The following is a 13,244-nucleotide window of genomic DNA, read 5'->3' on the forward strand; positions in this document are numbered from 1 at the left end:
GCCCCCCGGAGAGCCCCCAGAACCCCCCAAAAAGCCCGCGCTGCTCGGCGCTGCCCCGCGCCGGGGTTGGTGCCTCTAGAGGGAGCTGAGTCCTGCGCGGCCCCGCGCTCGTGTCTATCTATGGTCACTGGGGTTGGGTTTCTACTTGATTTTTTTTTCCTCTTCTTCTTTTCCCTCCTCCTCCGCGGCCCCACTCTTCCTTTTCCCGCGCCGCGCTCCGGGCAGGAGGTAGGAAGGGAACGGCCGGAGGGATGGAGCGGGTCCCGGCAGGGATGCGGTAGCTCCCGGGATATCCCGACCCGCTGCTCCCCGCCGGGACGCGGTGAGTGGCAGGCGACCCCCGTTTCCCCCTCCCCAGACTCCTCCGGGATGGGTTATCCCTGTTGCCCGGGCGCGGCCGGAGCAGGGATAGGCAGGGATGCACCGGGAGCCGCGGGGTGCGGGGGGCTCGGGGGTGCGGGAAGAGTGACAGGGCCGGGGGTCGCATCCCGGACAAAGTGCGCGGTGCTTCCTCAGCGGCCCCGCTTGGGGCTGCGGGAAACCCCCGGGCCAGGGCTGGAGGTCGCGCTCAGGGCGGGTCGCTGCCCCAAAGACGGAATTTCCCTGCCCCAAAAAGGGATTTTCCCCTCGTTTACCGGTGTTTTCTGCAGTTGGGTGTTTTACCCCCGCGGGGGTGACGGTCGCCCCCGGCATCAGTCGCGCAGGGCCCGAGGGGTTCAGGGGAGGGGACATCTCTGGGCAGAGCTGTCCCTGCTGAGGGACAGGTGACATCCGCCCCACCACGCTGAGGAGGGGGTGACACCCGTCCCGCCGCGCCCGGGCTGTGACCTGGACACGGGCATGGCACGTGTGGCTACGCTGTCCCGGCCGGGGACCCCCGGCCACGGGCACGGGTGTGGGGGCGACCTTGGCTGGATGGATGCTGGGGGTCGTTTGCCCACCTTGGGCAAACGTGCTGGATGGGCAAACCCCGAACTGGGCAAACCCCAGACTGGGCAAACTCCCCAGTTTGCTGCGCCGGGGCAGGGGGAGGAGCAGCCCTGGCTCCGCGCGGGCTGGGCAGGGATGGATCAGGCACAGGAATCCTGCGGGATCTCTGTCCCGGGAGGGATCGCACGGCCCCGTGGAATCACTGCCACGCACCAGAGCTGCGAAAAGCTCGTCCCGGGGGATGCTCCACAGATTTCCTGCCATTCACAACACGTCAGGGAGTGACTTCAGAGCCCCACGGCTGGGCTGGGATATAGGGATTGCAGCTGCTCCTGTGGATCCTCACGGATCTGCCTCCTTCTCCCACCATCTTCCCTGGACCCAGGGCTCGGGAACTTTCCTTTGGAGAAAAGCTGGGAGAAGTGATGAGTGTGCCTTAGAGACACCCAGGAAATGTGTCCGAGAGCTTTAAGAAGAGGAGACGAGGGGGATATAAGGAACAGTTGAGGCAAAGGTCTTTGTTTTATTGGGGACGGTTGGGGGAAGGCTCACTCTTGGCATGGCAGGTGCTCCTTAATAAAGATAAGAGAGAGCCCTGTGCCACCTTGGAGCTGCAGCCAAATCCCATCCAAAGTTCTGGCTGCTGCTTTTAACCCTTTGCAGCCTCCCACAAGACCCTTGGAGGATGGGTCAGACCCTGCAGCTTCCCTGAATCCCTCCCTTGAGCCCTGACTGAAATCCTGGGGAGATTTCATTTCCTGCAGCCCGGGGCTGTCTCTGGGTATTTGGGTGTCACCTCCTCCTTCAACGCTTCCCTGTTCTCCTGTTCCTGTAACAAAGGGGGAGTGGGGAAGCTGGAAAGCAGGAGCAGTGTGGGCAGCAGCTCTGGAACCTGGGGAGGATGGTCTGAGGTGCTTTGACCCCAGCAGAGACGGGCAGGGAACTCTTCTGAACATTCACGTGGGCGCTCAGGACCCGCAGTGGTTGGGGACAGCAGTGACAGGGCTGCAGTGCTCTGTGTCACGAGGGAGGACAGCGCTGCCAGGGCCCAGAAGGAGATCGAAAACAGAAGTTCCTGCAGGGCTTGAAAGCGAAATGCGAGTTGAAAATGAGTCATCTGCCTCTGCTGGGTTCTTGTGCCCCACAGGCTGCCCTCGCCCCAGGAAGTCCTCGCTGCTGACAGCCCTCACTCATTCAATGTGGGAAAAGTCCGTGTCACACGTGGGGAGCCCTGGGTGGCTGTGGGACACAGCCCTGCTGCCTCACAGACCCAGCTGGGAAAGCTCCAGAGGCTCCTGAGCTCTTTGCTGGGTGCACCCACACCCTCCCCAGCATCCTGTGCCACCTGGGCTGTGGCACTGTGGGGTACAGAGGAAATTCCCACTCTTCCCAGTTCCCACAGCTCCAAGGAGCTGCTCCCAGCCTGGGAACAGCACTGAGCCCTCCCAGTGCAGGTGGGCTCAGCCATGGCCTGGGATGGCAGAGGAGGAAGCACAGGAGGCTCCTCAGTGGAGGAGGGGATGGACACCACCCCAGGGCATGGACACCACCCCAGGGCAGGCAGTTCTGTGATTCTAAGGGCCAGGAGAGGCAGCTCTGGAGCTGATCTGGGCGAGTGGCCAGCAGCTCTCCCCAGGCATTTCCCCCTGGTCCCCGCTGATGATCCTCATTGCGTTCTCAGCTCTTCCTTGGATGGGGATGTTTGAGCTCGGGGAGGAAGGGGGAAATCCTGTCCTCCCATCCTCGGAGTGTGGGAAAAACCAGCACCTCCCTCCTGGTCACCAGGCTCAGGCTCCCCAGTGCAGCTCCACCAGGAGCTCGTGGTTTTCTACACCCGGCGGAGCCGCTTTGCACTTCCAGCCCCCATCCCAAAACGGGCTGCGCTTCCTGTCCTACCTTTATTTTTCCTTCTGAGCAATCTCCAGCGTGATGTCAGGAGCCTGAACCACGTTGTGCACTTCTCCCGTAGCTGTGGGCGGTTATTTTTCCTTTATTACTAAAGGAAAAAAAAAATAATTATTTTTTATAAATATAATTTATTATATTCTTACTCTATTTTTATTATGTATTTTATATCAGATAAAATTAATATTTTTATTACTATAAAATGTTAGACATTATGTAATATAGAATATATAATACATAATACATGATATATATTATATATATAATATAATATATTATATATCATATATTATATAATTTATATTATATAATATATTTTTAATATTATATATTATATTTTATATTTTCTATTTTATAAATTATACATTATACATTATACATTATATATTATATAATATCTATTAAATATTAAATATTAAATATTTAATATGATATGTTATATGTTATATGTTATATGTTATATGTTATATATTTTTATATAATATGTTATTATAGAATATTACAATAATACATTTTCATGTATTATGTTCTGTATATTATATATTTGAATACATAATACATTATATTATGTATTCTTATATATTATTATATTATATATTATCGTATATTATATTTTAAAATATACTTTTATAGATAATATTTTATATTTTTGATATTTGATTTTTTTTTATAAAGGAAGTGGCACTCCCTTTATTTTTGTCCAGGGTGCAATTTAAATTTTGGGCTGTCAGGAATTGGGTCTCATTCATGAGTTCAGGCTTGGTGCACATCAGGAAAGCGCCCAGCTCAGGCCTGTGGAAGTTTTGGAATGTGCTCTGGAATGTCGGACAGCAGCGAGGAGCTGCCCTGATGCCGTTAATCCTGACAGGAACATCCTGGCCTCTTTCCCTGGCCTCGCTCCCAAACCCCTGAGGGCGAAGGAGCGGTGCTGAGCCCTGAAGGGCAGGTTTAGGATACCTCTGAACTTCAGGGGAAAGCTGAGCTTTGTGTTTGGTTCTCATTCGCTTTTCTTATTTTCTGAGAGGCGAAACGTAAAGAACAAGAGGAATTGGAGGAAATTGGAGTCCTGGAGGAAATCAGGGCTCATCTCTTGTAGATGTCACGGCAGCACGGCAGGCACAGGTCGCAGAGGGAGGTTTTTGTGCTGGACTTTTTGTTCCAGCCCTTTATGAGGCTCTGTGGTCTGGGCTGAGGAAGGGCTGGTGCAGCCCACAGCTCTCTCCGAGCAGGATGGAGCCCATTTCCAGCAAAAATGGGAAGAAAATCCAGTGGGATGGGGAGGTGTGAGGTCTCTTTTTTTGCCAAGTGACATCAGCCATAAAAGCCTCGAAGAAGGGAAAGTCAGTGACGTAAGAGTAGACCAGGCAGAATTCTCATATGGGTACAGTCAGGAATGCGTAGGCCAGGAGGGAGGAGCCAGGGCTGGCCGTGATAAAAGCAGCTTTTCCGAGCTCTGCCAAAGGGGATTCTTCGGGCTGTGAGGGACCACAGGGCTCCGGTGACCCACTTCTCCACCATCCTTGCAGGTGAAGCTGACATTCCCAAACCTCTCGGCGATGGCCTCAGGGAATGAGGGGGACCCTCAGCGGGAGATGGCCTCAGGGAATGAGGAGGACCCTCAGCGGGAGATGGCCTCAGGGAATGAGGAGGACCCTCAGCGGCCGCTGGGACGCCAGGGGAGCCACAGGCGCAGGCTCAGCCCAGGTAAAAGGTTCTGGGGTGCTCAGGGGAGGGAGAAGCTTCAAACTTTTGGGGTTTTATTCATTCCCCTGCTGTGTTCCTTTGGCAAGAGGGGATTTCCTGCTTCAGATCACCTCCGAACTGAACTGAATTGAACTGGGAGGTGCTCAGTGCTTTTGGGACATGCCAGGGGCATGGAGCATCCTGGTCTAGTGGAAGGTGGAACTGGGTGGAATAGGGTGAGCTTTAAGATTCTTTTCCATCCAAAAAAGTCAAGGGTTGTGTGCTTGGTATTGAATGATCAGGGTGGGCAGCAAGGTGGGGTTGGAAGGCACGGAGAGGAAGTGCTGGGAGCTGCTTGGTGTCGTGTATTCCCTTCCCTCAGCACGAGACTGCGGGAGGAGTTTGGGGCTTAAATCACAGAGGAAAACACCCTCGGTCTCAGGCAGTCTGGGTGGCTCTGGGGTGACACCAGGTCTCGAGTGCCCTGGCAGGGCGGTGGTGACGAGCTGCAGCTCGCCAGGAGCGGGGTCACTCTGTCCCCGTGCGAGCCCAGCCCAGCCCCTGCCCCAGTTAATGGGCAAAACCGGGAAAGGGGCCAACAGGAACCCGGGAAAACCCTCAGCTCCCGGCTCATCCCAACAGGAGGGAGTGTGGGACGAGGTGACTCTGCTGCTGCTGTGCAGGTGAGGGGTAAATCAGCTGAGTCAGCTCTGTCAACACCCGGGGCCGGGAGCTGCTTGGGATTGGGGCGGTGGAGCTCAGACCCAGCTCAGGGCTCTGGCACTGCCCTGACAATGGGATTTCTGCTCTGGTCTTGCCTGGGCTCCTCTCCCTCTCTCAGTCCCATTTGTGCCAGACCCTGTGGTTACACTGGAAGGAAAATACCCCATCCTTGCCGTGCCAAAGTCCAAGAGGGGCAGAAATCCACAAACAGGAGCAGCTGTTCACTGATTTCCCGTTGAGGCCGGAGAGATACTGATGTGAAAACCAGGGAGAGATCAGAGCCTGAGCTCTGAGCATGCTGGGTCACAGCCCCAGTTCCTGTTTTCCTACAGACACTTACTGGCAGTCCCAGCATCCCTCTGCTTCCCAAAACTCAGGGGGAGTCGGGAGGGATTCCACCTCTGGAGTTTGGAGGTGGCAGAAGCCTCATGGGCTCCAGTGGGAGCAGGGATACGCAGCTTCCACGGCACGTGCTGTGGGATTGAGGGATGGAAAAAGGCTTTGTCGCAGGGATTGAGCCTGGATTTCGTTGGGGGCTCTGCTTGTTTGCCTGTGGATGCAGCAGAGATTTCTCTCCTGTGCAGGGATTTGCTTGGGCATCGTTGTGGGCTCTTGTCCTCCTTGGCTTGGGCATGGCCAGGGTGCTGCTGTTTGTGCCAAGGCTGGAAGGCACCTTCCTCTCCTGGTGTTTTTAGGATGTTTTAGGTGTTTTGTGAATGAAGGCAGGAGTTTCCTCCTCCTGGCAGTGTGTGATGGAGAGGAGGAACAACTCTGCTCACCAACACCAGAATTCCAGCAGCTTTCTCTGAGCCCAGTCCAGATCCTGGAGCAGAAAAATCTCCCTTTTTGAGGGCTGAGTTCCTGTCTCACAGCCCAGGCTGCCCCTCAGCTCTGCGGGGAGGCACTTGGGGGATGCTGCTCCTCCTCAGGGTGGGAAGGTGCTGGTCCTAAAGAGCAGAGGGAGGGGAAGGTTTTGTGCTGTGCAGATTGCTCGGGGATGGCAGTTGTCCCTCTCCCTGCCTGGCAGCTCCGCTCTCCAGCAGGATTATGCCAGCACAGTGCAGTCCCCCTGATCACCCTTGGATCCTTCATGGAATTGCTATTAATGGATAATAGGGGCTGCCCAGCTTGCTGGGATCAAACCCAAACCCAGCAGCAGCAGCTGCTCATCCCACACTGGAATTGCAGCTGCAGTGAGGTGGAGCTGGGCTTCCCTGGGGGCAGAAATCTCCAGAGGCTGCTCTTGCTTCCCAGGGCTGTCTTCTGTCTCCAGGCTGCAATCTCCCTCTGTGCAGGGAGCTGATCCCTGTCTCCTGGGCTCCAAGGGATGGGGCCAGGTTTCACCAGTCCCTGTCACTGTCTGGAGTGGTTATTTGGGTGTTTGGGGCTGATGGAGATTTTTGGCCAGAGCTGCCGGTTTTTCCCACAGCACAGCTGCTCCTGGGAGATGGGAACAGTGAGAAGTTAAGGGTCTCACACAGAAATGCAGGTGTTGGGTGTTTGGGACTCTCTGGGTCGGGCAGTGCTGGGGATCCGGGCAAGAGGGTGTGGATCCCAATGCTCTGTGAGCTGGGGATGGAGGGAGCAGCCATGGAGCAGCCACGGAGCAGCCATGGAGCAGCCACGGAGCAGCCATGGAGCAGCCATGGAGCAGACATGGAGCAGACATGGAGCAGATGTGGAGCCCCTGTGGATCAGCCACAGATCAGCCACAGAGCAGCCACGGAACAGCCACAGAGCAGCCACAGAGCAGCCATGGAGCAGCCACAGAGCAGCCACGGAGCAGCCACGGATCAGCCATGGAGCAGCCACGGAGCAGCCATGGAGCAGCCACGGAGCAGCCACGGAGCAGCCATGGAGGAGTTTCTCCCTCCAGAGATCCCCGAGCAGCTCCAAACCTCCCCTTGGCACTGCTGGCACTGGGAATCCACCAGGCAAACGCTGATCCAGATCCCTGGAGTGGGAGAGATCCCGAGATGGTCCCAGTGGGTGCTGGGAGTGGCACCTGTGGGAAGGGGGATGTGTCCTCCTGTCCTGGTGTTACTAAAAATAGCTCCTGGCATAGTCAAACCCAGGGGTTATTTGGTTCAGCGATTTCCTCCTTTGTCTGGCCGAGTGTTTGCCCTCCTCTCCCTGAAACTCTGACTCAGTTGGTTTCGTTTTCTGCCTCTCATGGAGTGTCACTGGTTCCCAGAAGTTGAAGGGTTTGTTTGCCACCAAATGAACCCGTGCCTGAAAACAAAGCACAACCCCTGCAAACAGTGACAGGGGCTGTCCTTCCCGTCCAGCTCTGCTGGCGTAAAATGAGCACGGCAGGTCTGTGCCACCCCTGTGCCCAGCCAGGACAGGGAGATGGGACCAGCTGGAAAACCCTGTGAGGAGAATTTGGTGTGTTTTGGGGGCTTGGGGTTTGTGGGGCAGCACAGCCCGGGGCAGGAACAGCTCAGGTTGGAAATGCAGATCCCAGGTGCTGGAGAGCTGCATGGCCAGGCTGGATATGTGGGATGGTGGGACAGGGTTTGGCTGCTGTGGAGCTGCTGCTGGAGCTGCTGTCCCCCAAGGACAGGGTGATCCCCAAAGCCACACTCCCACAGGATCCCCCACTCCTGCCCCTCCCCGGGTACCTCCTGTACCTGGGCTGTGTCTGGGTGCTCTGTGAAGGGAGCTGAGCTCTGGCCCCACCTCACCACTCCCATCCCCGACAAGTTTTTATCTCGGAAAAGAAACTGAGAATGGAGGGAGATGAGTTTGTCCCTTGAGCTGTGTCCCTCCTGCTTCTCCAGAAGGCCACGTGGCGGAGGAGGCCGAGGAGGTGTTCCAGAGCTACGCCTTCTACCGCTACCAGCAGGAGCGCGAGGAGCGAGGGGCGGAGGTGCCGCCGGACCCGGAGATCGAGCAGATCCAGCAGGACCTGGCGAGGTAAATCCCTGTCCTCAGCCCTCATCCCGAGCCAGGCCACGCTCCAGAGCCTGCCCTGACTCCCTGCTCACCCCAGCAGCACCGGCAGCCAGGTGGGGCAGCGCTTGGCCATCATCGGGGACGACATCTGCAAGCGCTACGACACCGAGTTCCGCACCATGCTGGAGTCCCTGCAGCTCACCCCCGAGAACGCCTACGAGCACTTCACCAAAATCGCCTCTAGGTAAAGCCTCTGCAGCTCCTGGCATGGGCTGGGAGCTTTCCCTGCAGGAGAAGGGAAGGGAGGTCAGGTGTGGTCAGTGCTGGCAGTTAAACCCCGCTCTGTCCGTTCACGCTTCACCCTCTGGCCCTGGCCAAGCTCCCGGGATAATCCCTGTGTTTTCTGCCTGTCTCCTCCTCCTCCTGAGCACTGCTCGGATCATCTTCCCCTCCCAGGCATCCCAGTCCTTGCACAAGTGGCTGGGGTCAGTCAGGGGCTGTGCCTGGGACACCCGGCCCGTGACTGTCCCAGCTCCCCCTTAGGGGCACAACCAGCCCTGCCCCTGTGGCTGCTCCTGCTGTCCCCTGCTCCAGGCTGGGACATCCCAAGGAGCCACCCGAGCCACAGGCTCTGGAGATGGGATGGTCACAGAAATCATGGAATCATGGAACGGTTTGGGTTAGGAGGGACCTTGAAGATCCTCTCACTCCAACTCCCTGCCATGGGCAGGACGCCACACACGAGAGCAGGTGGCTCAGGGCCCCCACCCAGCCTGGTCCTCATGGATACCTCGGGATGGGGGCTGCTCCTCGGGCTGGCAGAACCTGCAGCTGGCACCCAGAGACTTGTGCAGGTGACACCCAGAGCCTTGTGCAGCTGACAGCCACCCAAAGCACAGCAACAGGCAACGAGTGAGGGCACAGACCTGGAAAACTTCCTGCCAGGACTTCCCGAGGTCCAGGCTTGGATGGAGGAGGCATCAGGGGGTTCTGTCAGCTGGGACAGCAGGACACGGCAGGAGAAACGTTCACCCAGGTCACGCAGCCCCGTGGCACAGGCAGGACGGGTCACTGGGTTCCTGTCACTCCTCTGAGCACTTCTGGCTGTGACAGCCCTGCCCCCGTGCCCCCTGCTCGGTGTTTGTGTCTAATTCCTTCTTTTCTGCAGTGTTTGTGTCTAACTCCTTCCTTTCTGTCCTTTTCCTGCTCCCCTCTCCGGGAAGCCGCGCTGGCTGAGGCGGCAACGCACGCAGGTAAATTAACCCCTGTCCCTGTCCTGTCCCACTCAGGTCAATTAAATTAACCCCTGTCTGACTCCTTGTCACACTCAGGTAAATTAAATTAACCCCTGTCCCTGTCCTGTCACACTCAGGTCAATTAAATTAACCCCATCCTTCCCCTTGTTACACTCAGGTCAATTAAATTAATCCCTGTCTTTGTCACACTCAGGTAAATTAACCCTTGTCACACTCAGGTAAATTAACCCCATCCTTCCCCTTGTCACACTCAAGCAAATTAAATTAACTCCTGTCCAACTCCTTGTCACCCTCAGGTCAATTAACCCTTGTCACACTCAGGTAAATTAAATTAACCCCATCTCTCCCCTTGTCACCCTCAGGTCAATTAACCCCTGTCCCTGTAATACTCAGGTGAATTAATCCCTGTCACACACAGCTGAATTCACCCCTGTCCTCGTGCCGCCTCCTCCGTGTCCCCTCCCAGGCTCTGATTCCCTCCCAGGGCTCAGCACAGGCAGGGCCCACCAGCCCAGGGCAGCAGACTGAACCACAGGCTCTCGGTTCACTCTTTTTATTATTTTTTTTATTCCCTTTTCCCCCCTCTTGCTGGAAACCGGGAAAAGGACCTTCCAAACCTGGTCTAAATCATCAGTGCCAAACGCTGCAGGAGCATCGAGTGACATATTTTGGAGTCTCTTTCAGCCACAAAATCCCCGTGTCTGTGTGGCTGGGATGAGCACAGCATCCCCAGCCCTGCAACCCCAGGATCACGGAATGGTTTGGGTTGGGAAAGCCCTCTCAGAGTCCAGAGCACTGCCAAGGCCACCACTAAACCACATCCCCAAGGGCCACAGCCATGTGGCTTTTAAATCTGCCCAGGGAGGGTGTTCTGGCAGCTGTGCCAGGGCTGGAGAACCCTTCCAGAGAAAACATTTTCCATAATACCCAACCTGAACATTCCCTGGTGTAACCTGGGGCCATTTCCTCAGTCCTGACCCCACTGCTCAAGATCCCCTGGGCTGGAAAACCCTTCCAGTGACAAGATTTTCCCAAACATCCAAACTAAATGTTTCCTGGTACAATTTGGGTTTGTTTGCTCAGTTTTGACTGCACTGCTTGAGATCCCCCAGCCTGCGCAGCTGTGCCAGGGCTGGGCAACCCTTCCAGTGAAAAAACTTTCCGTAATATCCAACCTAAACATTCCTCAGTCCTGACCCCACTGCTCAAGATCCCCTGGGCTGGCCAACTCTTCCAGTGAAAAAACTTTCCATAATATCCAACCTAAACATTCCCTGGTACAACCTGGGGCAGTTTCCTCAGTCCTGACCCCACTGCTCAAGATCCCCTGGGCTGGCCAACCCTTCCAGGGAAAAAAATTTCCATAATATCCAGTGTAATATCCAATCTGTTTGAGTTCCCTCAGCCTGGGCAGCTGTGCCAGGGCTGGAGAACCCTTCCAATGGAAAGATTTTCCCTAATATCCCACTTAAACATTCCCTGGTGCAACCAGGGGCCGTTTCCTCTTGTCCTGCCCGCACTGATCGAGCTCCCCCAGCCTGGGCAGCTCCGAGCTGGGAGCTCCGGGCAGGGATTCAGGGATCACCTCGGCTTTTGTTGCAGCCTGTTCGAGAGTGGCATCAACTGGGGCCGGGTGATCGCCCTGCTGGCCTTCGGGTACCGCATGGCCATGCACGTGTGGCAGCGCGGCGTCAGCGGCTTCCTGCGCCGCATCAGCCGCTACTTCAGGGACTTCATGCTGCAGAACCGCATCGCCTGCTGGATCGCCCAGCAGGGAGGATGGGTGAGCAGGGGCAGGTTTGGGGCAGGGGGGCTGGGGGAGTCAGAGATTGGGGGTCAGAGGAGTCAGGGTTTGGGGGTCGGGGGGGCTGGGGGAGTCAGGGATTGGGGTCAGGAGGGTGAGAGTTTGGGGTAAAGGTGCCAGGGTTTGGGGGTCAGGGGGGCTGGGGGAGTCAGGGATTGGGGTCAGGAGGGTGAGAGTTTGGGGTAAAGGTGTCAGGGTTTGGGGGTCAGGGTTGAGGGATTGGGGGTCAGGAGGGTGAGAGTTTGGGGGTAAAGGTGTCAGGGTTTGGGGGTCGGGGGGGCTGGGGGAGTCAGGGATTGGGGTCAGGAGGGTGAGAGTTTGGGGGTAAAGGTGCCAGGGTTTGGGGTTCAGGGGTTGAGGTTTTGGGGGTCAGGGGTTCAGGGTTTGGCGGGCAGGAGGGTGAGAGTTTGAGAGTCAAGGTGGCAGGGTTTGGGGGTCAGGGGTTGAGAGTTTGGGGGTCAGGAGGGTGAGAGTTTGGGGGTCAAGGTGTCAGGGTTTGGGGTTCAGGGGTTCAGGGTTTGGGGTTCAGGGGTTCAGGATTTGGGGGTCAGGGGCTCAGGATTTGGGGGTCAAGGTGTCAGGGTTTGGGGTTCAGGGGTTCAGGGTTTGGCAGTCAGGAGGGTGAGAGTTTGGGAGTCAAGGTGTCAGGTTTTGGGGGTCAGGGGGGCAGGTTTTGGGGATCAAGGGGGCCGGGGGAACTGCGGGAGTCAGGGATTGGGGATCAGAGGAGTCAGGGGGTCAGGGTTTGGGGGTTAGGGGGTCAGGGTTTGGGGGCCAGGGAAGCTGGGGGAATCAGGGTTTGGAGGTCAGGGTTTGGGGATCAGAGGGGCCAGGGGGTGTCAGGATTTGGGGCTCAGGGGGTCAGGATTTGGGGGTTAGGTGGTCAGGAGGGTGAGAGTTTGGGGGTCAAGGTGTCAGGGTTTGGGGTTCAGGGGTTCAGGGTTTGGCAATCAGGAGGGTGAGAGTTTGGGGGTCAAGGTGTCAGGGGTTGAGGGTCAGGGTGCCAGGGAGTACAGGTTTGGGGGGCCAGGGTGGTTATGATTTGGGGGTCGGGGTTTGGGTTAGGGGGTCAGGGGTGTCAGAGCTTAGAGGTCAGGGGGGTCAGTGGGGTCAGGTTTTGGGGCTCAGGGTTTGGGAGTTGGACTGACCCCACCGTGTCCCCTCTCTGGCAGGTGGCCGCGCTCGACCTGGACAATGTTTACATGAAGTACATGCTGATAGCAGCCGTGGTGGTGCTGGGGCACCTGGTGCTGCAGCGCTTCTTCACCCACTGACGGGCACGGGGCCGGGGGCAGCCGGGCGCTCCCTCCTCTGCTCCACATCCCCCAGGACAGGGGGATCCCAGGAACCTCCAGGAGAGAGCCTGGCTTGGAGCTGGGACCCTCCTGCCACAGGGTCTGGGGTCTCTGCACCCCCAGGAGAGGACTGGGGAGAGGGAGGGCTCTGCTTTGTTGTGTTTGATGCCTCAAAGAGCTGCTGAGGAGGGGGCAGCGCTGTGAGGGGGCATCTCTGGGATGGGGCATCTTTGGGATGGGGCATCTTTGGGATGGGGCATCTCTGGGACCCTGCAGCTCCTCTGGAGGAACAGAGGACGGGACAATGCCACAGTGGCAGTGTGTGACAGTGCCTGTGTGTGCCAGTGTTGGGTCCTGCACCCCTTGGGGCAGAGCAGAGCCCCCTCCCCATCACTGACAGCCCCATCCCCCCATGTCTGAGGGGTGATCCCAGCCCTGGCTGCTCCAGCTGTTGGAAATCCCAGAAGGGACCAACCAAGCAGCGCTGCTCCACCTCCCCCTGCTCCTGAGCCCAGCACTGGAGCCTTTCCCAGCTTTTCATGGACATCCCGACCCTTTTCCATGGAAACCTTCCCGGCCTGGCCCCGGGCCGCTGTTCCCTGCAGCTCCTGGGGGCTCAGGGCTGTGGCCCCGTAGCCCCCCTGGGCTCAGGGGCTCCGAGCTGGCACAGCTGGGAAGCTCCAGCAGCTTCCCGAACACTAAAAACCTGCGGGATCCTGGCGGTGGGGACGGGTAGTGGCCCTGTCCTCC

At 57.1% G+C, this 13,244-nt stretch overlaps 1 protein-coding gene across 2 annotated transcripts; it reads left to right on the forward strand.

The window, feature by feature from the left end:
- Nucleotides 1–217: 217 nt before the first annotated feature.
- On the forward strand, nt 218–12,484 carry BAK1 (BCL2 antagonist/killer 1; the record flags this gene model as incomplete). 2 transcript variants are annotated; one of them, XM_082296074.1, is made up of 6 exons in its annotated part: nt 218–322; nt 4,362–4,539; nt 8,025–8,160; nt 8,240–8,383; nt 10,998–11,178; nt 12,372–12,484. In XM_082296074.1, 5 exons carry the CDS (start codon nt 4,392–4,394, stop codon nt 12,471–12,473), a joined length of 711 nt encoding a protein of 236 aa, XP_082152200.1. In that variant the 3' UTR covers nt 12,474–12,484. The 2 variants fall into 2 exon arrangements, with proteins under 2 accessions (XP_082152200.1, XP_082152201.1); XM_082296075.1 differs by lacking the exon at nt 218–322 and having other exon boundaries at nt 4,464–4,539; nt 8,028–8,160.
- Nucleotides 12,485–13,244: the final 760 nt, after the last annotated feature.

Source organism: Coloeus monedula (assembly GCF_965178545.1).
Source record: "Coloeus monedula genome assembly, chromosome: 23".
In the NCBI taxonomy this organism is placed as follows: domain Eukaryota; kingdom Metazoa; phylum Chordata; class Aves; order Passeriformes; family Corvidae; genus Coloeus; species Coloeus monedula.